A 27647-nucleotide genomic window follows, 5' to 3' on the forward strand; every position below is an offset into this window, starting at 1 on the left:
TATGGAAGAGATGGAAGAGGAGCTGAAATGCCCGGTGTGCGGCTCCTTTTACCGGGAGCCCATCATCCTGCCCTGCTCGCACAACCTGTGCCAGGCGTGCGCCCGCAACATCCTGGTGCAGACGCCGGACTCGGAGTCTCCGCAGAGCCGCCGCGCCTCGGGCTCGGCCGTCTCCGACTATGACTACCTGGACCTGGACAAGATGAGCCTGTACAGCGAGGCGGACAGCGGCTACGGCTCCTACGGGGGCTTCGCCAGCGCTCCCACCACGCCGTGCCAGAAGTCCCCGAACGGGGTGCGCGTGTTCCCGCCGGCCGCGCCGCCGCCCCCCGCCGCCCTGGCGCCGCCGCCGCCGCCGCGCAACGCGTGCCTGACCTGCCCGCAGTGCCACCGCAGCCTGGTGCTGGACGAGCGCGGGCTGCGGGGCTTCCCCCGCAACCGCCTGCTCGAGGGCGTCATCGACCGCTACCAGCAGGGCAGGGCGGCGGCCCTGCGGTGCCAGCTCTGCGAGAAGGCGCCCAAGGAGGCGGCCGTGATGTGCGAGCAGTGCGACGTGTTCTACTGCGACCCGTGCCGCCTGCGGTGCCACCCGCCGCGGGGACCGCTGGCCAAGCACCGCCTGGTGCCGCCGGCCCAGGGCCGCGTCAGCCGCCGGCTGAGCCCCCGCAAGATCTCCACCTGCACCGACCACGAGCTGGAGAACCACAGCATGTACTGCGTCCAGTGCAAGAGCCCCGTCTGCTACCAGTGCCTGGAGGAGGGCAAGCACTCCAGCCACGAGGTCAAGGCGCTGGGAGCCATGTGGAAGCTCCACAAGGTGAGCCCCGGCTTCTTCCAGCAGCCCCAGCCAAGTCACCTTGCCCCACACGTTCCATCTTCCCCAGCTGGCAGGGTGGGAGCATCCTCACCCATCCTCTCCCATTCCCTGTTGCACCCTTGCTTGAGAGGAGCGCTGCCCCTCGGCGTGGGGACATTGGCATCGTGCAGATGATGCTCCCCGTGGCTCCCCAAATCCAGCCCTGCCAGCTGGACCCCGCAAGCCGAGGACCTACCAAAGGAGCTGGCAGGGCCCGGGGGCGGGTCGGGGACATCTGCGCCGCAGAGCTGAGAAAGCAACAGGGAGCGATGGGTTCGGGAGGAGGAGGGAGGCGTGAAATCCACCGCGGGGCCGTGGGAACGGGGAGCCTTGGGGTGCCACCTCCTACCGCACACGGAGTCACCGGGAGGAGGAGGAGGAGGGGTGGCAGTGGGCAGCCAGGAGCCTGTCCCTGAATACCGATCAGCTGCTCCCGAGCGCACTCACTCCCACACGCCTCCATGCTGGAGGAGAGGGTCCCAGCGCTTGAGGCAGGGATGTGGCCATCATCAGCTTCGGTTCTATCCATCCCTCTCCCTCCCTCTCTCCCTCCCTCCTCGCACCAGTGACCGAAGGAACTGGGGCAGAAGTGACTGGGACACGGGCGGACAGGGCACAAGGGAATGGGCATCATTCCTTGGATGAACATCGGCATAATTGGCCCCCACTCCAACAAATTGGAGCAGGTGGGGGGACCTGTGACAGGGAGCTGGTGGGGGGGTGACCTCCCAGTGGAAGGGACTGGGCTGGATCACTTTCCAGGAATATCTCGGGATGCTCTGGCAGGTTGTGTGGCAGCGGTGCCCACCTCTGGGCTGCACTCCGAATTGGGTCAGTGGGTGCATGCAGGGACAAGCTGTCGCTTGTCACGATGCCCCAAAAAGGGAGGTGACCGCATGATGCTGTGGGGAGAAGGGTTTGGTGGTGCTTGTTGCTGCTGGAAGGGGCTTTTCCTGACCCCCGTTTGCTGGGAGTGGGAACAACTCCTCTCTGGATTTTCCGTGCTCTTATGGGGATGTGCCAGAGCAGTTTGGTGCCCCTGTCCGTGTACATGGGGTGCAGTCACTGATCCCAGAATTGGTGGCATCCAGCTGGTGTGGGATGCCCAGGAGCAGCACAGCACAGGGAACTGGGGACTTGCTCACAGGAGCACAGGGAGGCAGAGGATGGAGCCTGGATCTTGTGATGTGGAGCAGGTGGATGAGAAGCAACAGGCAGAGATTGGAACAGGGAATTCCACCTGAACGTGAGGGGGAATTTCTTTACTGTTCAGAAGCTGTGGCTCCCTGGAAGCATCCAAGGCCAGGTCAGATGAAGCTTGGAGCAACCTGGGATAGTGGGAGTAGGGTTGGAATAAGATGAGCTTTAGCTTTTCCTTCCAAATCCCTCTTCCCAGGGGAGAGCTTTAGCCATGCACCGTTTCATTGATGTTGCTGACAGATGTGGAGCTGTAACATTATTTCCAATGATGAGTTTCACACAGTTGCTCTCGGAGTTTTGGAAATTGGACAGCGAAGTCTCACTTGCCTTGGGTGAGCTGTTTCTGCAGGGGTTCACTGGTGTTCCCTGGTGTTTGTTTGCTTTTTAGGGAGGCGAAAAGAGTCTGTGGAGTTAAATGTGGTGTTAAGGAATAATAGAAGGAGTATAGAATATTCTATTCTATAAGAATAGAAGGATTTCAGGAGCAGAGCTCAGATTGCTCCTTGAGATGCCATCCAACAAAATCAGGGGAAGAGGTTATTCACCTTGATTTTTGTTATCAGAAAAAATAAAATACAATGAATCAATGGCCATGATTTCCAAGCTTGGTCCTGGTTGGGACTGGGAGTTAGGAACTGAACCACCTGTGGATTGGAGTGGTGATCCTCTTGCAAAAGTATCTGGTGTCATTTTTTGAGGGGACAGATTTGCTGAAAGGGCGCCTGTCCCTTTTTTAGCTGATTTTTTCCCTGTGATGAGCAGCGTAGTGATAGCTACAGCTCAGCTCACAGGAGAGGATCATGGAATGATTTGGGTTGGAAGGGATCTTAAATCCCATCCCATTCCACCCCCTGCCATGGGCAGGGACACCTCCCACTGTCCCAGGCTGCTCCAAGCCCTGTCCAGCCTGGCCTTGGACACTGCCAGGGATCCAGGGGCAGCCCCAGCTGCTCTGGGCACCCTGGGCCAGGGCCTGCCCACCCTCCCAGCAGGGAATTCGTTCCCAATATCCCGTCTAAACCAACCCTCTTTTGGTTTACACCCATCAGCCAGCAGCTCCTGAATTCTCTTGTGCCATTCCAACACCTCTTGGTGTGAATATTCTTTGGGATGCTCTTCCCTTCTGACCCAGGGAGGCTGTGATTGTCCCCACAGCCTGTGCTGACCCCGGAATGCCTGGATGAGCTGTTGTTCCTGAAAGCAGCAGCCTTCACGCCTCAGTAGGTGATTGCCAGGCCCAGGGCAATCCCTGCTAAGTGCAGCGTGCTCCCCTTGGAACCAGATCCAAAGGGCTTTTGCACAGGCCTCTTCGGGAACTGCCCCAGTTTTCCCTTTCCTCTCTGAGGTCCTCCCAGAGGATTGTTTAAAACAATCTGTGCTGAGGCACAATCAGTTGTCATTCGGGGAGCTGGGATTTCCAAGCTGGACACAGATTGTGGCAAATCCTCTCTCTCCCTGTCTTCCTTCCAGGACAGTTGTTGGGAGCGGGGTGAATATTGAGAGAAACGGGTTTTTAGTCAGAATTGTCCCAGTTTTGCACAGATGTTGCAGCTGTCTGGGTTTTATCCTGACAAGCTGGAATGCTGCTTGGCGTGCCAGAAGCAGGAGCACAAGATGGAGCTGCATCATTTATTCCTTGCGCATCCGAGTCCCTCTTGTTTTTTGCTGGAGATGTGTGGAGAGTGCAGGCTCAGCAGCTCGATGCTGTGTTTTTATGGACAGATGGATGCCTGGATAGATGGATGCATGGATGCATGTGTACAAATACAGACGGACTGGGAGGGATCTCCAGGGGCTCTGCTGTCCCCCACAGCCCTGAAATCCCACCCAGTTGATCAAACTCGGTCTGAAAATCATTTTACTGTAGCTGGCTCAAGTTTAAAAGGTCTCCCAGAAGTTTGTGGATTCTATAGCAGATTTAAAGCAGGTTTGAAAGGTTTTTGGGTTAGGAAATGGAGAGACAGTGATGCAGAGCAGTCATTCCTGCCTGTCTCTCAAATACTGAGTGTTACCCATCACTCTTGTGTCTGATTCTGCTCTGGGAGTCCCTGGCACTTCTCACCCCGTGGCTGGACACCTCCCTGGGCTGGGTCACGCCTGCCAGAGGCTGCTTTTGTCTTTGCCATCCCTATCCCAGCTGCTGCAAAGGTGAGCCTGCATTTACCATGCACAAAACAAAAGCTGAAGAGGTCAGGGGTCCCATGGTGAAAATCTTCTGCTCTTTCTGGGCAGTGTAGGAAGAAGCTTCCCTCTGCTTTGGGCTGGGATCACAGGGTTTGCCTCTTCTCTCCGCTCTCATCCACATTTCCTTTTGCTTTGTGCATCCAGGGAAGGGCAGCAGAGCTGGTGAAGGCTCTGGAGCTCAAGTCCTGTGAGGAGTGAGGTGGAGTCCCCATCTCTGGAGGGGTTTAAAAGCCCATCTCTGGCACTTGGGGACACGGGGCAGTGGTGGCCTTGGCAGTGCTGGAGGAAGGATCAGACTCCATGGTCTTAGAGGGCTTTTCCAAACTTAATGATCCCAAGATTCTAAAGCAAGACTCCAGGTTGGACCACTCTCTCCTTGAGGAGGAGGTCAGGCACCATGTCCAGGTCCTCTTGGAGAGAAGCAGGAACAGGTCTCGACTTCAGTGGAAGGTAAACAGTGCTCTCTGTTTTAATTTTACATGGGATTTAACTGCCCAGCTTGGGGCTGCCCAGGCTGAAGACACAAACTCTCCTTGGATTGCAAACCCCTGCAGCATCCCTGCCAATCTCAGCAGAGCCCAGCCCTGGGAATTTCCATCCCACACCGTGTGGGGTCAGCAGTGATGGTCAGCAGTGATGGTCAGCAGCTCACTAGCACAGGTGTCACCTGGAGCTCAGCCCCTCCTGTCCCAGCACAGATGGGATGAGGGATGCAGGTGATTCCTGTGAAGAATCAAAAATCACACACTGGGAGTTTATCCCAGCTCGTTTGCACATGTGGGAAACACTGCCAGGGCCTCTCCGTTTGTGCCCAGGGGACACCAGGGATGAGCAGACAGGGTTTTTCCGTAGCTCACTTGGCCAGGGCTCTGTGCTGGCTGCCAGGAGAACTTTTGAGGGGAGATTGGGACACTGGGAATGTGCTGCTCTTGTGTCTGTGGGAATTCCTGTAGCCCACAGCGCTTGGGGAAGTATCTGGGGAGTTGCTGTCTGACCAAGATCTGTTTGCATTCGCAAAGTAAAATATTTGCTGTTGAAAGAGGAGCAGGGAGAATCCTTAATGCTCTCCTCTGCTCTTTCCCAAGCCTTGGTGTGATGGCCTTCCTGAATCCCACCACCCTTTTTCCATCTGCAGCAGCAGGATCCATCCTCTCCTTCTCCAGCAGTGCCCAACAGCCTTCCCACTTGCTCTGTTCTTCTGTGGCCAAATCCAGAGGGTGGCCAACAGGCTGAGAGGCTTTGAAGTCGGAAAAAGCAAAGAAATGTCAGGATCTGGAGCAAAAATCTGATGAGGAGCAGCTGGGGAGGCTCAGCCTGGAGCAAAGGAGGCTCGGGGAGACCTTCTGAGTCTCCAGAACCCCCTGACAGGAGGGGGCAGCCGGGGGGGGTCGGGCTCTGCTCCCAGGGAACAGGGACAGGAGGAGAGGGAACGGCCTCAGGCTGGGCCAGGGAATGGTTAGGTTGGATATTGGGAACATTTCTTCATGGAAAGGGTGGTCAGGCATTGGAAAGGACCTCCCAGGGGAGCACTGGAGTCCCCATCCCTGGAGGGATTTAAAAGGTGTGTGGGTGTGGCACTTGGGGACCCGGGACTCAGTGATTTAAAGGTCTTTTCCAGCCTAAACCATCCCGTGAGTCAAAGCAACTTGTGCCTGCCCGGGATCAGAGGCGATGCTGCCTTCTCCTGTGAATTTATGTGGGTAAAAGCTTCCTGTCAGGCAGCTCTTTCCCCTGCACTCGCTGCAGTAAATGGAGTAAGGAGCAACACCCTGCTAGTGTGGTACAGCCAGTTCTCCGAGGGGCTCTTGGAGCCCAGCAGGCAGGAGGTGACCTCTGGGTTATTTGCAGATGGAAATGGGCCCAGGGTCATCTCCCAGAGTGAGTGTAAATCGCTGCAGCTTTTATTCCATTCCAGTGGGAAGTTTACATTGGATATGAGGAAAAAATCCTTCCCTGTGAGGGTGGGCAGGCCCTGGCACAGGGTGCCCAGAGAAGCTGTGGCTGCCCCTGGATCCCTGGCAGTGCCCAAGGCCAGGCTGGATGGGGCTTGGAGTAACCTGGGACAGTGGAAGGTGGCCCATGGCAGGGGTGGAATGAGATGAGCTTTAAGGTTCCTTCCAACCCGACCCATTCCATGATTCTGTGTCCAAAAATACACCACCCTGACAGAGTGATGCTGTGCTGCACCATCTGGCTCAGGCTCTCCGCAGGCTCTGAAGCATCTCAACAAGCAGCTGGAGCTCTGGTGGGGTCCATCTTCATCCACAAGGTTCCTGCACACTGTAAATATCAAACCTTTTCCGTTCTCTCTGCATCTTTTTCCTTCTCTTGGCCACTTGATGAATGAAGGAAACCCCCCCTGGATCTTGCTGCGTTTACTGTGGTGCATTCACGAGTCAGGTGATGGGGGAGAAAAAATCAGCCCAGGGACTAATTCTTGTCTCTCTTTCATGGAAATCTCGGCAGTATCCATGCCCAGAGATTCCCCTGTCACCATATCCCTGGCCTGGAAAAGCAGGAGAATTAGGAAGCAGAGCAAACAGAGCACCTGGTGTTAAATAAATGACTCAAGAGTGTGGAAAGGCTTTGCTGTTGATTTACCAGGCTTCACAGGATGCTTTTGAAGAGCTGACACTGGTGCAGGGTGGATCTTTGTTGGGAAAATGTTCTCAAGAGCCTTTGGGGCTGCTCTGCATTGCTCATTCCTGCTCTTCTACGTAATCCAGCACCTAGAAGTTTAGGTTTTTAAAGGGAAAACTTTGCTTGGTGTCACTTAGAGAATACCAAAATGGGTTGGGTTGGAGTGGACCTTTAAGATGATCCCATTCCACCTCCTGCCATGGGCAGGAACACCTCCCGCTATCCCAGGCTGCTCCAAACCAAATCCAGCCTGGCCTTGGACACTGCCAGGGATCCAGGGGCAGCCCCAGCTTCTCTGGGCACCCTGTGCCAGGGCCTCAGCTCCCTCACAGGGAAGAATTCCTTCCTAACATCTCATCTAAATCTTTTGTCTTTTCTTCTCTTGCCACAACCTCTTCCCACATGACCACAAAGTCCTGTCTGGAGTCCTGCAGTGTGCTTTCTAGCAATCCAACACATGCCCCTGGGAGTCATCTCCCTTCCCTTTCCTGAACTTGGAAGGAACTTGCAGCAGCCCTTGATTAACTTGTGTTGCTCACACACATTCATTTAATGCAGAGTGCCTTCAAATTGCATGGCTCTTCCCAGCTGTATGAAAGAATAATTAAAGAAGAACTCAGCTGAAACATAACAACTCTCAAAGCTGCTCTTTTGTCAGCCTTGGTCCTTGCTTTGTTTGTTCTTGGGGCGAGGTTTTTTACCTGTTAAATTGGCTTATAAATAAGCCAGCTCATTCCCTACTCATTCAGCTCGTCCTGCTGGGATGAATTGGATAAATATCTATGTACAGCAAGCACATAAGCCAGAGAGAGCTGGGGGTATAAATCTCTGGTGACCCTGGCTCAGGTAATGTCCTGGAAGGAGAGGCAGAGGCTGGTGTGGAATTGCTGTGACGAGTAAAAGCTCTCAGGGTGGGTTTCTCAAATTCCCTGGAAAGAGCAGGATTGGATGGTTTGGGGTCTGGGACCACCACTGAGGGGTGGATGAGGGTCCTACCAGGTGGCCATAAATAGGGAATGTATTAAACTCTTTACCAGGGGAGACAGAGAGATAGAAATAAACAGAAATGAAGCCCAGCTCTCACCCATTCCAGTGGCACTGATGCCATGATGGTTTTTTGCCTTTCCTTTTATACCCCTTTTATACCTTTTTATAACTTCTGTATTCTTAGTGTTTCTTAGCCTACATTCTTGGACTTATCTGTCAAGCTAAGAGACTCAACATTTTAGAAGCTTTGTAGCTAGGGATCAGTGTGCCCCAGAGCCCAAGGTCCTCTCCAGAACACATTCTGTAACCTGAGATAGAACCATCCAGGGGAAGGCTCCTTGGGGAGGGGGGCTCACTTGAGCCTCTCATTGGGGAATCTTTGATAGATCTGCTAATTAGTAACACCTCTAATGTGATACCAGATCTTTTGGGGGTGAGCATTTTGGTACATTCAACCTGGACGTGGTGCACCTAAAGATCCTTAAAATAAACACAAAGATAAAACCCCTTTTTTGCTTCTAACCATGTTTGATTCTTGGTTTTAAAACCAGGAAAAGGCATCAGCACCTCCCTGATTCATGCAGGAAGGGAGACCAGAGCTGAGAACAGCAGGTCAGAGAATTCACCTTTCCTATTGAAAGGAAAATTTTGTTTGCAGTCTGAACCAACTCATATTTTGCCTTCAGAATTGGATGCAGCTCTGGGGACAGCCTGACCTGGAGCTGGCTGGGAAAGCTCAGCATAGGCTCTGCTCAGAGCAGAATTTTTAGGGAGAAAGAACAAGACCAAGTTCAGTTTGAAATTTTCTTGAGCCAGCACCTGGCTGGAGCAGCAGGTGAGGGCAGAGGGGTGACTGTGAGGGCGATTCCAACCTCAAACACCTCAGGCACAGCACGGACTGGGGTTTGGGCCACGTTTTTGTATTTATTAGCCATTAAATTCCCCGTGTCACAGAAATAGAGGGGTGTTAATAGGAGCCCGCTCAGTGCTGTAGCAGCAGAAATTGCCCTGGGAGGGATCTGGCAGCTGAGGGATTTCCCATCAGTGCTAATTACCCTTTCCTCTTCACAAACCTTATAGGAGTTGATGGATTTTTTTTTTAAAAAAGCTGGGAATTGGATGTTAATAAGGCATGCATGGATGTTGCCTGGAGTGCTGTGTGCTGGAGCCACAGTTGCCATTCCCGAGAGGAGCGGCTCGGATGCGCAGCTGGGATGACGGGAGCACGGCTCCGCGGAAGCAGATGCAGCAGCAGCGAGCCACTGGAGTGGAAGAGGATGTTTGTGACTTCCAGTGCCTCCTGTGGAGACCCCAGCCTGAGTGCCCTCACTGGGGCTGCTGCCTCCTGCTTGCTGTAAAGCCTAAATACCTGGGAAATACCAGTTAAATTATTTGCACCAACCTTGAAAATGTGGAGAATCTTCCAACCAGTGATCCCTACTTTGTTTTTCTTTTTGGGCTTTTGGACCCTTGCACTTTCTTCTGGTTTTTTTTCCCTTGCTCCTGGCCCCTCTGGATGTGCATGGGCAGTTCCCTCCCTGTTGCTGTTCCCTGTGGCAGGATTGGTGTGTGTGTGAATTAATGATGGGTTATGGCCTTGCCTTCAGCTCGAGGGGGCACAGTGCATCCATGGCATCATTCCTGAAAGCCTGTGCTGTGCAACTGCTTTCCACCTGCAGCTCTTGGGGTTTTCCCAGGTGAAATCCCTCTGTTTTCCCAGATAACCAGTGCCCCTTGAGTCAGGATGCATTAATTTGCCGCATCTGTTAACTTCACCGTTTTTCTTCTCCCTGCTTCCTCTCCCTGGAAGTTTTCCAAGCCAGGCTGGACAGGGCTTGGAGCACCCTGGGATAGTGAAAGGTGTCCTTGGTCGTGTCAGGAGGTGGAACAAGATGGGATTTAAGGTCCCTTCCAACCCAACCCGTGCTGGGATTCTGTGATTCCCAGCCCACACTGACTGCCCAGGGTCTCTGACCTGGGGGCTTGGCTGTGCCGGTGGGATTCCTGCTTGGGAAGGACCTTTCTGTCTGCAGAGGCAAACTCAGAGGTCTGACTGTGATGCCAGGCATTGTTAGGAAAACACCCCACTCAAAGCAGGTTTCTCTGGTTCTGTGCTGTGGTTTCTCCATCGGGGGATGTAAAGCTGGGAGAAGGTGAGGGTTGTGCCAAGCTTTGAGGTGGATTATTCCTAACAAGGAATAATCCGTCTCAATTCCTTATTGATTTCAAGGCACAGACACTGCTTTGGGGGTAGAGCCTCTGTTCCCTTCCTGTCACCCAGAACACCCAGGGATCCAGGCTGGAGCAGGGGAGGAGTGGGAAGATGCTGGCAGGTGCAGCCCTGGCTGTTTACACTTCAGCAGGGGAGGGAACTGTGGCAGCATTTCCCTGAGGATGCTGGAAAGGGAAGGGGTGGGCTGGAGATCAGTTCTCCCTGCCAAGGATTTGCTCCGTCCTCCTGGGCAAATAATTGCACAAACCCCCTGTCTGTCCTCTCCCAGGAAATGTGTGTTTAGCACCAGTTCCCTTCCTCCAGCCCAGCAACCCCACCACGGTGGGGTGATGGGAATTCCAAATGGAGCATGTGGAGATGAGCTGGGAACTTCCAAAAACACTCGTGGAGGAGCTGTGAGGGCTGGGTGAAATCCCCTCAAAGGCACAACGGGAGCATCAGCCTCCCTCCTTGGGAAAGCACTTCCACCCTTGCTCCGACCCAGACTGAAGTCACAGAGGTTTGAGGGTGTGACTTCAATGCTTTCTCAAGCTGGGGACGTCTGAGATGAGAAGCTGGGGAGAGCCCTGGATGTGCAAACAGCGCTGGCTGAGGGCTGGTGGTGTCCCTTGGCTCCGTGACAGATGCCACAATTCCCCTGGGAACTCAGCGCTCATTCCTTGGCAGGGTACAAGGCAGAAGTGCAGAACAAGCTTCAACTTCCACGGCAAACACGCCGAAGCCTCGGCCCTGCTGTCTGAGGGAGCAGCCACAGCGTTTCTGATTGTCCCGGCGCTCATTCCTGGCTGCTCCTTTGTAGTTCAGCCAACTCCCTCTTTCTTGGGCCATTTCTGCTCCCCAGCCAGCTCTCTATGAGGCTGTTCCCTGAGAGGAGCAGCAGTGGTGGCTCACGTCACACTGTCACACCGAGCCCACGCAGCCCAGGCGTGGCTCAGGCTGTGCTGTATCCATCCTGCCCCAGCGCTTCTTCCATCCTGACATTTTGTTCCCAGAAAATGGGGACCTCAGAGGGCATTTGCTGAGGTCTGCGCCGCCAGCAGCCCACACCTTGGTGAATCAGAGCGAGAGCTTAGACACAGTTTCTCACCTCTGAGATGATTTCTCACCTCCCCCGGAGCACAGCAGTTAAAACTGGTGAATATAGGATTTTTTAAATTTTTCTTTTTCATTTTTTAATGTTGCCCTCTGGCAGCGGGCACTGCACCTTCCCCCTGCCCTGCTAGTGACAGATGCCAGCCCAGACTGAGGGGCAGGGAGGTCATTTGCTGGGATTGGCTGTGGGAATCGTGCTGCGCTCCTGGAGCTGTGGCCAGATGAGTGAGCACTCGATCCATCTGTGGCTTGGGCTCTCCATTGATTTCCTGCTGTGGTGCCAGGCTGTCAGATGGGGAAGGACAGGCCACAGGCGGCTCCAGGGAGGATCTTTCCTCCATTCCTGGCTGGCAGGTGCTTTGCCCACATCCTCGCCAAGTTGCCAGCTGACCACTGCCTGTTGCAGCAGGTTTCTGGCTCGTGTTGCCATGCTGTGCCATTTGATTGTGCCAGATGTGGCTGGTTGGGCTGGGATGTGATTTCTGGATGAGCTGGGAGTGGTAGGAAGGTGCCAGAGGAAGGCCACCGTGCTGGGCTGCTTTAGCCTGGAGCAAAGGAGGCTCAGGGGGGCCCTTGTGGCTCTGCACAAGTCCCTGACAGGAGGGGGCAGCCGGGGGGGTCGGGCTCTGCTGGCAGGGAACAGGGACAGGAGGAGAGGGAACGGCCTCAGGCTGGGCCAGGGGAGGCTCAGGGTGGACAGCAGCAGGAATTTCCCCATGGAAAGGGTGCTCAGGCCTTGGCAGGGGCTGCCCAGGGAGCCTTGGAGTGCCCATCCCTGGAGGTGCCCAAGGAATTCCTGGGGGTGGCACTCAGAGCTCTGGGCTGGGGACAAGGTGGGGATTGAGCACAGCTTGGACTCGATGGTCTTGGAGATCTTTTCCAAGCTCAGTGATCCCAGGATTCTCTGGGATGTCTCATCCTTGTGGGAAGCCTGGAGGAATGTGCTGCAGGGTGGAAAGGGGGGAGAAGGAAAGGGGAAAGGAGGTGGGATCCCACCCACTCTCAACATTCTCCATCCCCACCTCGCAGGGCTCCAGCAGCTGGGAGGCTTCAGGGGCAAAGATATTTTGTTCAGTTTGTTCCAGACAAGGTTGGATGGGGCTTGGAGCAACCTGGTCTAGTGAAAGGTGGCCTCAAACATGAGCTGTGTGTGAGCTGGGGGAACACCTCCTGTGCTTATGGGATGTTTCTTCAGCCGAGGGGGAAAGGTGGGATGCTTTTATGGAGCTGTTGCAATTCCTGGGCTCGTCTGCAGCTTGGCAGAGGCAGTGATGGGAGGGTGATGCTGCCCAAGGTCATTTGTGGCAATTAGCACAGATTGTCTTCGAGGGACCGTGTGCACTCAGCGTTTGGCGCCTCAGTTCATCTGGTGATGCATCCAAAGGAAAGTCAGGGAGTGATTTATGTCACGACTGCAGCAGGCTGTGTGTGGTGGGATAAAAGCCCTTCCTGCCATATGCCACGGGTTTAGCTTCAGCAGAGCTGGGAATTGTTACGTGCTCGTGAATCATGTCAGGTCCCAGAGCTTTGGGTTTCACAAACCTGACGGTGACCCCAGGAGGGAGGGACAGACTTTGTAGCAGGGCCTGTTGTGATAGGACAAGGGCTCTTGGTTTTAAACTAAGAGAAAATTGATTCAACCTAGATTTAAGGAAGAAATTATTTATTGTGAGGGTGGTGAGGCACTGGAGCAGAGAAGCTGTGGCTGTCCCATCCCTGGAAATGTCCAAGGCCAGGTTGGACAGGGCTTAGGGCAACTTGGGACAGTGGAAGGTGACCCTACCTGTGGCAGGAGATGGAATGAGATGAGCTCTAAGGCCCCTTCCAACCCAAACCTTTCTGGGATTTATTCAGAATTAACATCAGGTAGGTCGTGGCTCAGTTCCCTCCCAGTGAATGTGTTACAAACAATAAAACAAGCGTAATTTAAAACAAAACCTACCCGTGGGGTTTGTATTTATGCAGCCGTTCCTGAAGAGGTCACATCCCAGCAGGGCTCCTGAACCCAGGAAGACATCCACTTGCCTTGTACTGCCCCAAAATATAGCTGATTGAAATTAAATATAATGAAGGTTATGGGGCCAACAGCATCACCTGGTGAGAGCATGTGCTGCACATGGAGTTCAGGAGGCCTGTGCTGATTTAGCCTGATTCAAACTCCACTCTAAAACGTTCCTAAATGTACTTCCCAGGGATCCAGAGCAGAGTTTTGTGCCTAATCTCCATCTCTGGGGAAAAGCTTTTAACCTTGGTAAAACATTTATGAAATCAATATTTATTTTATTGCAGCCATTTGGTCTAAATAGTTCACTTGGTTTGGGGTCTCCGAGTTGATTTGCAGTTACAGTGGGAAGGAGCCAGGAGATCTCTGAGTACAAGTAATGTCACAAAAGTGTGTCCAGTGTGGGATTTAAGGCCTGGTTCTGCCTCCTTCATTTCTCCTGGACGTCAGGAATATCTGTGGTAACTTGAAGTGATTGATTCCTTCAGCGTGAGGTTGGTGGAGTTTGACTGGGAGCATTTCTGTGCAGTTGGTAGGTAATTTATGTAACACTTTATGTAACAACTTGCTGCCTCCACCATTCTGTGTGCGCATAAATACATCAACCAACGTCTTCCTGAAGGAGAATATTTTAAAAGCAAGGTGGCTGTGGTGGCTGCACAGCTCTGCAGCGAAAAATAGGTATTTATTCTGAGGCAGGCTTGATCTAGAGATGGTTATTTTTGATGCCTGTGTTCTGAGTGGCAGATAATATGGTCTGTAATTAAATCCATGAGACACTGATGGCCCTGGATGGGATATGGACATAATCCAAGGGCTGGAGCCCCTCTGCTCTGGAGCCAGGCTGGGAGAGCTGGGGGTGTCCACCTGGAGAAGAGAAGGCTCCAGGGAGAGTTCAGAGCCCCTTGCAGGGCCTAAAGGGGCTCCAGGAGAGCTGGAGAGGGACTGGGGACAAGGGATGGAGGGACAGGACCCAGGGAATGGCTTCCCAGTGCCAGAGGGCAGGGATGGATGGGAGATTGGGAAGGAATTCCTGGCTGTGAGGGTGGGGAGGCCCTGGCACAGGGTGCCCAGAGAAGCTGTGGCTGCCCCTGGATCCCTGGAAGTGTCCAAGGCCTCTTTAGGGTTCATCCTGTGGCACACAGCTCCCACCTCAGTGGTTTTCCACACTGGAAGTGCCCGTGAGAGCTCGGAACTCAGGGAGCTGTTGGCTCCTGGTGCTGCTCCGTGTGCTGGGAGTGTTTCTGTTGCTTTGCTGGGAGCCCCTTCCCTGGGCTTGAGAGAAAGATGGGAAGGACAGGCCTGGGCAAGCTTTGCTTAATGAGCTGCTTTTCCCTTCTGTATTCAAAACTGGTTGTAAGTTTAAACAGAAACACATTTAAATAAGGCAAAGCCTTCAAGGGAAAGGAACAGGCCCTGGCATTCCTGTGGCTCAGCCTTCACCTTGGAAAAGCCAAGGAAAAACTGGAAAAAGCTGCTGGAAGAAGCCCAAACTTCACATTTTAGAGTTCTATGCAAACCCCTGGTACTCTGTGACATTCGTGTGCAGACCCTTTGTCCTCACTTCCCTCGTGAGGAGCCACCAGAGGCTCCTGGCAGTGCCAGTGCTCCGAGGCTGGAGGTGACAGCACAAGGGCTGCCCCGGAGCTGGGCGGGACAGACAGGACAAAGGGCAGCCATGGGACAAATCCAGGCTTGTCCCGTGCCTCTGGATTGTCAGTCCAAGGGGTCGTGGCAGGGACACTCAGGCTGACCACCTGGGAGCTAATTAAAGCTCAGGGCTAATGAGCTCAAGCTCAGTAGGCTAATCCCTCTGGGCCAGGTCTGCTGTGCAGCCAGCTCTGTGGGGTGGGCATCCCACAGATGGGATGAGAGGAAACGGCCTCAAGTTGCACCAGGAGAGATTTAGGCTGGATATTAGGAGAAATTTTTTTCCCCAAAAGGGTTGTCCAGCCCTGGCACAGCTGCCCAGGGCAGTGGTGGAGTCCCCATCCCTGGAGGGATTTTAAAGGCACGTGGATGTGGCACTTGGGGACATGGGGCAGTGGTGGCCTTGGCCTCCTCAGCACCATGTTCTTTTAGAGCTGTGCCTGTGGCTCCTTTCCTCCTTAGCCTGGTTTTTCTTTCTTTTTTTTTTTTTTGTCTTGGAAGCACTTTCCCCTAAAAAAACCCCAAACCTATTACTGAAGTAAATGTGAATTATCCTCCCCGCTCCCATCTCCTGGTGTTTCCTGGATTCTTCACTTCGTCATAAACGATCATGACTGATTCTGTGAGCCCATTCCTGGCTTCCCTGGTGACACCAGGATGTATCACTGCTCCAGCACTTCGGATTCCCTCCAGTTGTGGGTATGGAACCCCCTCGCTCCTCCTTCTCTGCAGAAACACTGACAAGTTCTTCATTACTTCCTAATTAGCCAGACATCCCTTCTTATTAAAGATTCATTTCTTTAAAGGCAGTCATTATCTCAGCTCTTCCAGGATTATTGATTTATTCTTCTTCCTTTTTTATTCATGGATCTACAACCTTCTCCTCATCCATCCAGTGCAGTGCTTTCCCTGCCTCTCATCCTCCTTTCCCTGCACCCTTCCTGATCTCCTGCTGCCTTCAATGCTTTTATCACTCAGTGCCTCTCTCTGGGGTTTATTTTCCTTGGGAATCTCAGCGTAGGCTCCCAAAGGCCACTTCAGAACATCTTCTGAGCTCCAGGGAGTGGGATTTCCAAAGAGAGCTTGGGTTTGTTTGCCTGAGGTCACTTCCAGCCCCCAGCCAGAGGAGGAAAAGGGGCCTGTGAAATTCCTCCTGAGCCCTGTCTCTGGTAGGGCTTCTGTTTATTCTCAGTCTAGGAATGAGATGTTTTCCCATCTCTGTTCCCTCCGTGTTTTGGAGTCTCTGTAATCCAGGCTGGATTTATGGGTATCTGCAGCACTAAAAACAATCTGGTTGCTATCACATTTTGGGATTAATCCCAAATCTAGCCCTTTGCAACCTGGGAGGCTTGCGTCCAGATGTAGGGGCTCGGAGCCCAGTGCCTGGAAGAAGGAGTTAACAGAGCAGAAAAGCTGAATTACTGTGTTTTTGCTGTGATTTCCTGCGTTTGAGGTGAGAGCTGAGCTTCCTAGGTGTGTTCTCCTGCCAGCATCCACCCAATCCGGCTGTGGTGAGCGGTGCATTCCCGGTGCTCCAGTATCCATGGTGATGGGAAGGATTTCTAAAGCCCTGCTTTAAAGGGAATGTGAAATCCTGGTCCTTGGACCTTCCCTTTGGTCTCTTGCAGAGAACTCCCAAGGGCCGAGCAGGACTGAGTGAAGCCCAAGGGGTCTGGCAGTGGCCCTGCTCTGCTTTGTCCCCACAGTGAAACCCCAGTGGGTGACAAGGTGGGAGCAGCTCTGCTCAGGCAAAGATGTTCCTGGCAGGGAAAAGCTCTTTTTTTTTTTTTTTTTAGTGACACAGCTTTGGTCATAGAAAACTTCAGATTAGGAGGGATCTCTGAGGGCTCGAGTCCAGCCTTCTGCCCAGAAGCAGCAGCAGTAACTGAAGGAGAGTTTTCCAGAGGGATTTGAGTCAGGAGGGACCTTAAAGCTCATCCAGTGCCACCCCTGCCATGGGCAGGGACACCTCCCACTGTCCCAGGAGGCTCCAAGCCCCAATGTCCAACCTGTCCTTGGACACTGCCAGGGATCCAGGGGCAGCCCCAGCTTCTGTGGGCACCCTGTGCCAGGGCCTCCTCACTCTCCCAGCAGGAATTCCTTCCCAATCTCCCATCCATCCCTGCCCTCTGGCAGTGGGAAGCCATTCCCTGTGTCCTGTCAGCTCTACTGCTGAGATCTCCATGTCTCTCAGGCTGCCTGGAATCTTCCAGAGGCTCCTGGCTGAAAACACAGATTTGAAGTGATGCTCTCCAGGGACCATTTCCTATCTTTCCCATCCTGTTGGAGGGGGAAGAAATGAAGCAGAAAGACCAGGTCATCCATATTTTCCTCCTTCCTCCTCCTGCTGCTGCTGTGTGACTCCAGCAATCTTATTGAAAGCAGAAAGCATAAAATTAGTGATAATTAGCTGATGTCCTGCTGCTGAGATATTCCAGTGGCTGTGCTGAGCAGGTGGATAAATCAGCTGGGCAGAGCTGCCGTTTCCTAGAGATGTGAGGGAGAGCTCAGGGAGGCTGCTGGGAATGCTCAGGTCCCTGAAATGTGTTTTGCTGATGGCTCTGGGCATCCTCCTTACGCAGAACATCTCGGGAGGTTCAACGTGTGGCTTTTGTGCTCAACAGGAGCTCACCGGTGCACACAAGCTTTAAAGCCCTGCCCAAGAGCAATGTTTAGTGAAACACCAAAAAAGATGTTTTAAGAGAGCCCACATCCTCCTGAAAACATGTCAGGGAAGCGGAGGGAGGGGCTCGCTGTGTACTTGGAGGTCAGGTCGGTGGCAATGGATTTTCCTGAGGAGGTGATGATGGTGATAGTGCACAGGGATTTATTTGGTCAAGTCAATGGAAGGGCTCAAAGGAGAACACAAAAAACACCCCAAAAAAGGTGCTGTGAGCTGTCCTGGATGCTGGGGAAATTCATGTCAGCCCATCCTCATCTGGAGGTGGTGGTGTGGGGTACCCAGGGATGGGGGCGATTGCAAACTGTGGTGGAGAGCGGCTGGAAAATGAGACCTCAGGAAAAAGCCACAAGCTGGGCATGCACTGAGAGCAGAAAAGGAGGTTGAAGAGGAGGATTGGGGTGGTCCTCAAGCCTCAAGCAGGCTGGTGGAGGCTTTGTGTTCCCATGGGTGCAGCAAGAAGTTCGGCACTTCAATCCTAGCAGTGGAAATGGGGTTAAATTTACCTTTCTCCTGCTTCGGGATTGGGAGTTTTGGCCTGTGGGCAATGGCCTGAATAGTGACCCCAAATACCATCTCCTTCCACGGGGGTTAGCCAGCGTCCCATCAGGAATGGGAAGGATGGCCTGAGGCTGATTTAGATTTGAGCCAAGGATGGAAATGACCAAGTGCAGGCTGTAATCATAAAATCACGGAATGGTTTGGGTTGGAAGTGACCTAAAAAATCTCCAACCCCTTCCATGCTGATGCTGTTCCACTTCACATCCCAGGCTGATTTTCACCGTGGCAGATGGTTAAGAGAAGCAGCCAGAAGGAACACACACGGAATTCCACATTTTGTACTTTTGTAGGACTTTGGATGTGGCCAAGGTAAGATTTGAGTGGGAGAGGAGAGACCTTTGGTTTGGCTCCTTCCCTTGGGAAAGGCAGACAAGTTTTTGGGTACAGCAGCCCATCCTTGGAGGCTGCAGCACCGAGGATTCATTAGGAAATGCCAGGAGATGAGTGCAAGGCCACTTTGTGGGGATGCTGGAGGATGTTTGTGCTTCCTCCTGTCCAAGGGAAGCTCTGTGTATCCACAGCCGAAGGGAATGAGATGCCATCTCCCATCTGTGCCTTTGAAAAACCTCCCTTGAGCTAAATCCATGAGTAAATTGTGTAAAATCTCAGTTCTGGGCAGCAGCCAAAGAGGCAGAGGGCTGTGAAATGAGGAGCTGCTGCTCAGGGGCCAGGCTGGGATCTCAGAGAGCTGTGGTTTGGATGGCCAGGGACATCCTGCACAGGGGTGCCGTGGCTGTGGGACCTGCCTGGTGACAGCCAGGACATCAGCCCCCTGCTCCTGCTGCCTGCAAGGTGGGCTTTTGCCTTTGTGGGAAGCACCTGAGGCCTCTTTAGACTGAGTGCCCACCTCACTGCCCCAGAGCTGGCACTGGGAGAGGTGCCCAGTGTCACACTGGTCACCTGTGGCTGAGCAGGGATGGATTCCAGAGCTCCGGGATGCCACATCAGGGCCAGGTTCAGGAGGAAGGGGCTTCACTGAGCTGCCCTCTGTGGAGGGACTTCATAGAATCCCAGAATGTTTGGGTTGGAAGGGACCTTAAAGTCCATCCAGTCCCACCCCATGCCATGGGCAGGGACACCTCCCACCAGCCCAGGCTGCTCCAAGCCCTGTCCAGCCTGGCCTTGGACACTGCCAGGGATCCAGGGGCAGCCCCAACTTCTCTGGGCACCCTGTGCCAGGGCCTCCCCACCCTCACAGGGAAGAATTCCTTCCATGTATCAAACCTAAATCTTCCCTGTTTCAGCTTAAATCCATTCCCCCCTATCCTGTCCCTCCATCCCTTGTCCCCAGTCCCTCTCCAGCTCTCCTGGAGCCCTTTTAGGCCCTGGAAGGGGCTCTGAGCTCTCCTTGGAGCCTTCTCCAGGCTGAGCACCCAACTCTCCCAGCCTTGATGGTCACCACCCAGCCAGTCACAGCCATGGGATGTGTTCCTTTCCCTTACTGCCTCGGTGACTGCTCAGAACTGAAGAATCCAATACAATTTGCATTTCTAGGCAATTAAATGTCAAAGCAAAGTCAAGATGCTGGCGGGCTGTCAAGGCTGTTTATGGCTGTGCCTGACTCCAGCACCCAGATGGTAATTAAAGGCTGTAGAACAAGACAAAAGAATGGTCAATACACTTCCCTGCAGGAAGAGGAGTTGCCCCACAGGGCTCTCAGCCCTGGGTTAGGGCCAGGACTGGAAAAAAAATCATTGTTTATGCAGTTAATCAGGTTTAAATTTAACTCCAAACATTGTAATCAGATTTAAAGCCTTAATGCAGTAATGGGATGGGAGAGCTGAAGTGTGAGCAACCACCGGAGCAGGGAGGCACTAATGGGATTGGAGGCAGATGGAGTTTTAAGGCAGAAAGCGCCAGATCTGCAGTGTGCACATCCCTGGGTGTTGGGCAGGGCCTGGACCACAAGCACTGCCTGGATGGAGGTGGAGGAGAAGATGTTGGGCCCTCACATGCGGTGGTGACCACATCTGTGTGTTCCCGTGCTAATTATAACCCAAAATGTGGGTGTGCCCATCCCCCAACAGCCTCATGGCCTTGTTTTGTCCCCAGCACCTTTATCCTGTACAGGACACAGATCTTCACCCCTGAGATCACACCCTAAGTCTTTGCTTCCGTGTTTTTTTCATCCACCATGGAGAAAAACAGGGTCTAAGGAGGCAGAGTTTGCCTGCTGGGACTTCCCTCACCACTTACAGCAGCAGCCTCCAGGTTTTTCAAAGTAAAAAGATGCAGCACTGGTTTGTGTCCTACAAACCCAGCAGGACCCAGCCCTTTCCCTAGCCCTGACCTGGCTGGAAGGGGTTGAGGTTGGAAGGGGTTGAGGTTGGAAGGGGTTTAAAGCTCCGTGACCTTTTCTGGCAGTCGTTCCCCCCGTGCTCGTTTGTTCTGCATAAGTAGGAGCATTTCACAGCAATCCCTGAGGAGCTCATTTTCTTCTGGATGAACTCAAACCCTCCAGCATTCCTTGGGCCTGAAGGAGAAGGGAGGTCAAGTGGAGCTGTGGTGTTTTAGGGAGATGACAGCAGGTTGCTGAGGAAGAGAGAGGGATTTGCTGCCTCCAGGATATAATTAAGGGTGGCCATGTCACCGTCAGTGTTTCACATCCTACTTCTCATGTCATGGGAATCCTTGGGAAGAGCTGAGATGTTTGACCATGGCTCAGTGTTCCCTGAGTGTTGTGTGGGAGTCTGCTTTGGTGTTTGTCATGGAGAGAGGTTGCTCTCTCTCTAAATCTTTTTTTTCTCCCTAAATTCTAAATCTGGTGGGAATCCATAGCAAGAAGCACAGAATGGTTTGGGTTGGAAGGGATCTTCAAGCCCATCTCATTCCAACCCTCTGCTCATGGGCAGGGACACCTTCCACTGTCCCAGGCTGCTCCCAGCCCCAATGTCCAGCCTGGTCTTGGGCACTCCAGGGATCCAGGGGCAGCCACAGCTGCTCTGGCCACCCTGTGCCAGCCCCTCCCCACCCTCACAGCCAGGAATTCCTTCCCAATCTCCCATCCATCCCTGCCCTCTGGCACTGGGAAGCCATTCCCTGTCCTGTCCCTCCAGGCCCTTGTCCCCAGTCCCTCTCCAGCTCTCCTGGAGCCCCTTTAGGCCCTGCAAGGGGCTCGGAGCTCTCCCTGGATCCTTCCCTTCTCCAGGTGAACACCCCCAGCTCTCCCAGCCTGGCTCCAGCCCTTGGAGCATCTCTGTGTCCCTGTGGATGGCTGCAGACACCAAAGGGATGCGTGCCAGCAGGGGAGGGATGGGCAGCTCTGATGGGCTGTAACGAGGCTGTGGGAGGAAGCAGGGAGATCCTTTGGCTGGAAAAGGCACAGTGAAGATCCTTCCCAAGGAACACGCAGCTCCCTTTACCAGCTGTGCCCAGCATGTCTGGAGGAGCCCCATGGTGGTGGTGGCATTGTCACTGTCCCTCGTGGCTGCCCTGAGGCACGGTGGCTGTCGTGTGGCCGGTGGCATTTCCGAATCACCCCGCACTCAGCTCGTTTGCTGTGTGCCAGTGCCACCGTGTTCCCAGAGATGAATGAGGCTGGGGACAGGTCACAGCTGAGCAGTGACTCCTGCAGCTCCCTCCCCCCTGTGAGGCTCAGCCCAGCAGTGTCCTGAGCTGCTGGAAATGCTGGGAGCTCTCCTGGATCAGCACCCACGGCCACATCCCTGGGGAGCTGGGCTGGTTCTTGGCTGGAGGTGCTTTACAGGCAGAATAAACACAGAGCTGCACCTCCACTGCTCTCCGGAGGAGCTAAGGACACTCCATCCTGCACACACTCCTCCTGGATGTATGGAAAGGGATGTTTAAGCACTCCTTGCTGTTCCCCAGCCCTCAGAGGGAGCAAAGCCCTGCATGGTGAAGGGCAGTGCTGTGGGCACTATCACTGCAGCCACCAGGGCTGTTCCTGGGCTCCTGTTCCTCCTAGGCTGGAGTTTGGAGCCCATTTCCCTCATGGCTGGGACAGCACACACCCCTCTGCCCTGGGATGCTCCTCTGTGTGGGACATTCCCACCAAGCTTCCTTTTTCAACTGCAGCTGCTGCTGGAATAGGGACAGGGAAGTGAAACGAGCAGGGCTGAACCCATCCAGAGAGGTCCGGAAACAAGAGAGGGGATGGGAACGTGTCCAGCCTGCTGAGAGCTCCCTGTGCCCTCGTGCCAAGAGAGGAGAATCGCAGAGGGGAAGGATGGAGCACCCAGTCCTGCTCAGGGATCCTTTGGAAAAGGGGCGGTGGCAGAAATCTGTGGGTGAGAGCAGAGCAGGGCACAGTGATCACCCCACAGCTCCATCAGCGCACCCAGCACTGGGAGAGCTGGCCTGGATGCAGCTCCTTGGGGATGGGCTGCTCTGGAGGAGGTTCTGGAGTGGCACCACAGAGCTGCACTGAGGCTTCCTGCTTGAGCTGAGAAAATTTTGGGGTCAGGCCTGGCTAGAAAGGGTCGTTTTTGGTCAGAAATGAGGGGAGTGTGTAAGTAGGTGTCATCTGAAGGGAGCTACAAGAAAGATGGAGAGGGGATTTTTTTATGGAGTGACAGGCTGGACAGGGGGGAATGGATTCACACAGACAGAGAGTAGGTTTAGATTGGGTATTATGAAAAAATTCCTCCCTGTGAGGGTGGGGAGGCCCTGGCACAGGGTGCCCAGAGAAGCTGTGGCTGCCCCTGGATCCCTGGCAGTGTCCAAGGCCAGGTTGGATGGGGCTTGGAGCAGCCTGGGATGGTGGAAGGTGTCCCTGCCCATGAGCAGGGGGTTGGAATGAGATGGGATTTAAGGTCCCTTCCACCCAAACCAGTCTGGGATTCTGACATCACTGGGGCTGCCTGCTGCCATCAGGCACATCCTGGCAGATTTCCTTTCTTGGGAATGATGAGGGGCAGGACACGTTGCAGACGGACATCCAGGACAAAACACCCAGAAGAAGAGCCTGTTCTGAAGGGAACCTGCAGACATTTGGCTTCCTGGTGCCCTGGAAAGCGAGATGCACCTTACCCAGAGCTGCTGGCCTTTGCTCCCCTTGCCAGTGTAGAACCAGCCCTGAGGAAACACCCAGGAGAAACCCAGGGAGGTGGGTTATTGCCATGGGGTTACCCCCTGGGCTGCTGCACCGCTGCTGGGGAAGTCAGCACACAGCAAATATCAAGAGCGATATTGCTCATTAGTGCCAGCTAATCAAGGCAGTGGATCCAGTTACAGTCAGCCTCAGGAAGCAGAGGTCAGCTTTGGGAGGAGGTCAGAAGGACTTGGCTCATCAAGGAAGATCTCCCCCATCTCAGGCAGCCACGGAAAGAGCACTCCTGTTGTTCTTAAGAAACAACAAATTCCTTGCTGGGCTTTAATTACAGAGAAAGGCCATTAATGGAGGTGCATTTCCTGAGCAGGCTGCTTAGCAGCAAATCCCTCTCAGAGCTGATCTCTGCTCCTTGTGCCATTTTCCCTTCACTCCTAAGCCTCAGAGCCCTGGATTCCCCTCACCACGGTGCAGCAGACATAAGGGAATAGGTATTAAAGACTCAGCTCATGTCCTGAGCTCCAGGGTCAGCTCCAAGGGTTCCCTTTGTTTCCCCAGCAATGCCCTCTGGGGTGCAGAGCTCGTGTCTCCCTCTAGGTCACCCTCCCAGGGTCCAGCAGTCACCTCTGGCTCAGGTGGCCACTGGGCCAGTGGAGTGGCACACACGAGAAATCCCAAGCAGCCACCTCCAGGGACATCCCAGGGCACAGCAGAGAGGGAGCTGCCTCTACAGGAGGTTTGGAATTAAACAAGGGGCAGTGGAGGAGGCTGAACAAGGAAACTGGATCAGAAGAACCTGGAGCTGCTGGAGCAAGTCCAGAGGAGGCACAGAGATGCTCCAAGGGCTAGAACCAGGCTGAGAGAGCTGGGGGTGTTCAGCTGGAGAAGAGAAGGCTCCAGGGAAACCTCAGAGTCCCTTGCAGGGGCTCCAGGAGAGCTGGAGAGGGACTGGGGACAAGGGATGGAGGAGGGACAGGACCCTGGGAATGGCTTCCCAGTGCCAGAGGGCAGGGATGGATGGGAGATTGGGAAGGAATTCCTGGCTGTGAGGGTGGGGAGGCCCTGGCACAGGGTGCCCAGAGAAGCTGTGGCTGTCCCTGGGTCCCTGGAAGTGTCCAAGATGAGGTTGGACACTGGGGCTTGGAGCAGCCTGGGATAGGGGAAGGTGTCCCTGTAGGCTGTACAGCTGGAGCTGAGTTCCTGGCTGCCACCTTGCCCTGAGCTATCCCACGAGGAACAATGGGAAGGAATTTATTCCCACCCTGCTTGCATGAACCAGCCCCTAGCAAAGCTGGGGGCCTTCTTGCCAGGGCTCAGATCCCAAAAACAGCCAGACTCCACATGGATTTGGAATTCTCCTGACCTGCATTTCCACCCTGTTGTGTGTGTGCAGGCCTGCAGCAGCTCCTCTCAGGGACACAACCGAATTGTCTCTCCTAAAACATGGAGAGTGAACTTCATCACCAAGTCACCCAACAAATCAGTATTTGTAGTTTTTAGTTCCTCCCCTTACCTTGTTTGCCCCTCTCTGTACCCGTGGGAGAGCAGCAGCTCCCAGCTGAGTTTTTCTCAGCATCCCTGTGACAGATCCTGCAGTTCTGTCTGTGCTTTCAAAGGGACCTGTGTCGGGTGTTGGCAGGGAAAAGCTAAGATCGTTTGCTGTTGAGCGTTAATGAAGCAAACCAGGGACTAATTGGACAAAATCAAAGGGCTGTTGCGAGGTGCTTACATTTCTTCTCCCTAAAAATCGAGGCAAAGACTAGATCCTATATCAAAGCAAGGACAGAGAATCTTTAATCCATCCCCACAGTCAGGAGCAGCCCAGGACATTCCATAACTCCGGTATTTGTTCAGTCCAAGGACCAGGGACAGCCAAGAAAATCACAGGAGTGATCCACAGTGAATGTCCCTGAGGGCAAAACTGGCCTCTCTCAGCTTCAGCCAATCTGGAAGGTTGGACTTGATGATCTTGGAGGTCTTTTCCAACCTTTAATGATTCAGTGACTCGTCAGGTTGCAAGGAATCATCCTAGAGCTGCCCTTTTCCAGGGGGATATGCTAAACCAAGCTGGATCCCACTGCAGTGCGTGAGGTGTGCAAGGTCACTGGTGCTTCATTGGAATCTGATAACTTCATCTGGTGTCTCCAGGGTGTTGGAAGGGTGTTATCTCTCAGGCCACTTACTTGGGTTTGTCTCTTCTGCTGGGGACTTTTGCGTGCCTGATTCGCCCCTCAAAGACGTAGCATAGAAGAGCAGGGGTGCTGGAATTTGGGGGTTCTCCTCATCCAGGCCTCTCCCAAATCCTGCTGAGGAACCACTGCAGGCTGCAGAGCACCAGCTGGCCTGGCCTGGGAGCCAGGGAATGGCAGGTTCAAGTGAGCACAAGGATTCACAGCAGGAGCAAAACGTTTTGCTGTTCATTTCAGCACAGAAGAAGCAGCGTGTGACCCGTCCCCTCAGCATCGCACGCACTCCAGCCAAGCCCTCATCCACACGGCTCCTAGCAGGAGGTCTGGAGGCCAGACTTGTTCTTTCACAGCTCTGACATAGCTATTATATGCCTTTAAATCCATGCCAAGAGAAGAATTGCTGGTTTTACCCTAAATCTCCTGCTTCCAGCAGCGTCCCCAGTGCAGGCCTCGGCAGCCAAGTCCCAGCGGGGCGTTTTTAAAACATTAAAAGTCTCCTTTCAGGGAGGACCCCCAAAACCTAGGGCTGGTCAGGGTGTGGGGTGAGGGGCTCTGGGCAGCCAGCTGGGCCTAGGCAAGGACAGATGGATGACAGACATTGCCAGTGCTGCAGGATTGTCACTGTGACCAGGCTGAATAAAACACTAAATCCAGCATGGCCCACAGCAAGGCTGGGAGCAGGCAGAGTACCGTGCCTGCCCAGGGGCAGGGAATCCCACATGGGAGAGGCAGTGAAAGGGTTTTAGTAAGGTCATGCTTGAAAAGAATATATCCTTGTTTTATTTCCAGGCTGGAGCTTTTGAATCAGTTCTGCCTGCCGAGGGAATACAGGGCCCTTGTGTCTGCCTGAACAAAGCCAGGCCGGGGCCATCTGTGCACCCCAGTGACAGCTCGTCGGGGCTGGGGGCTGCAGCTCTGCCTGGGTATTGCCAGCATCACCTCACAGGAGTTTAGGGCATCCTAAGGCAGCAAAAAAATCCCGCAGACACGGGGCTTGGGTCCGGAAATGGACACAGATTTAGTGTGGAAGGGGTTGGTCAGGGCAGGCATCCTGGTGACATCCAGGCTCCTGTGGGACAGGCAGGTGTCCACAGCTCTCTCTCCCCTTTGCAGGGACATTCCAGGGGCTGCTCCTGGGGATCTGGCCATGCCCAGCTCTCCCCAAATCCAACCAAACACCCACAGCTCCTCACTGCAGGGGAGGACGGGTGCGAGGTTTCACCTCGATGAACAGTAACTCTGGTGGGAATAAATAAAAACCACCTGGGCTGAGCTGATAAAGACTCCAAATTCTGAGGGATTGGCAGTGATTTCTGCTCTTTGCTGTTGCGTTATCAACGTTATCAAAAAAGTAAGTGGCTTTAACAAAATCCTACCAGCTGGCAAGCAGCACTTTGGGTTTGGGGTTTGGCATGGGGCAACCCCCACTGCACGGCCTCCCCCAGCTCTGCCTGGCAGAGGGGGTGGGAATTTTTTTCCCAGCTGAATTCCCCACTGCCTTCGTCCTAGCTTGGTCCACGGTCCCTTCTGGAGCAAGATTTCCCACTGCCAGCTTTGGGAATGTGAGTTTGCTGTGTTACTGCACAGGGATGGGGCAAAGGGTGGGAAACAGAAAGGAGGGGGCTGCAGGAGGACAATTCCCTGTGCACAAAACACAGTCTGGGTCCCCAGGGGTGCCCTCAGCCCTGCAGAGGGGTGAGGGCTGATGCTCTGCACCCATCCTGCATCCCAAACCCACCCCATCCCTCCACGGTGGAAAGGATGGGCTGGGGGTCCTTGGGGAGCTGCACCTGGGTGTCACCACCACGGAGGTGACACACCCCAATGTGTCCCCACCTGGGGTGTCCTCCCTCCTCAGGTTCTGCCTGGGGTTTTCCCAAAGGGAAAGGGCTGCATCCTTCCCCCAGGAGGACCCACCAGTTCTAGGATTAACAGGAGTGGGTGTAGTGGCATCCCTGCCTTTTCCAGAGGCACAGGGGCTGCTCTGCACAGCCTGGAATTAATTCCCATGGCAATAATGTTGCCCCCAGGATAATCCCCTGTACAGATGCCTGCCCCAGAGATCCAGGCCCTGGGGAGGATCATCTGCTTTGCACATCCCAGCTGCTCTCCAGGCTGGGCAGGGACAGCAGGAGCATCCAGCCCAAGGCACACTTCCCTCATGGAGCTGCTCTCCAGGCTGCTCCACCTGAGGATCTACATTTCATCTTCTTCCTGCACACCCCAGATTCCCCAGCATAACTGCAGTGAAGGAGGAGGAGAACCAAGGCCGCTGTTGAATGCAGCAGGGGAGTGGGATCCATTCCTGAAGATTCCTTTTTCTCCTGGAGTTTGCACCCGGGAGCTGTGCTCACAAACCTGGCTC

General features: G+C 54.0%; 1 protein-coding gene across 8 annotated transcripts in view; it reads left to right on the forward strand.

The window, feature by feature from the left end:
• Position 1: 1 nt before the first annotated feature.
• Positions 2-27647, forward strand: part of TRIM9 (tripartite motif containing 9) — a 60027-nt gene continuing 32381 nt past the window's right edge. For all 8 annotated transcript variants that reach the window (XR_006019477.1, XM_042048277.1, XM_042048279.1 and 5 more), the window contains exon 1: positions 2-817. Coding sequence is in view for 7 of the 8 variants with exons in the window: in XM_042048277.1 (XP_041904211.1) it covers positions 2-817 (816 nt within the window). In the remaining variant the exon portion in view is untranslated. The remainder of the gene's footprint in view (positions 818-27647) is intronic.

The sequence above is a fragment of the Corvus kubaryi genome, unplaced genomic scaffold (assembly GCF_017639235.1).
Source record: "Corvus kubaryi isolate FWS band 111438036 unplaced genomic scaffold, C.kubaryi_AGA036_p1.0 66, whole genome shotgun sequence".
Classification (NCBI taxonomy): domain Eukaryota; kingdom Metazoa; phylum Chordata; class Aves; order Passeriformes; family Corvidae; genus Corvus; species Corvus kubaryi.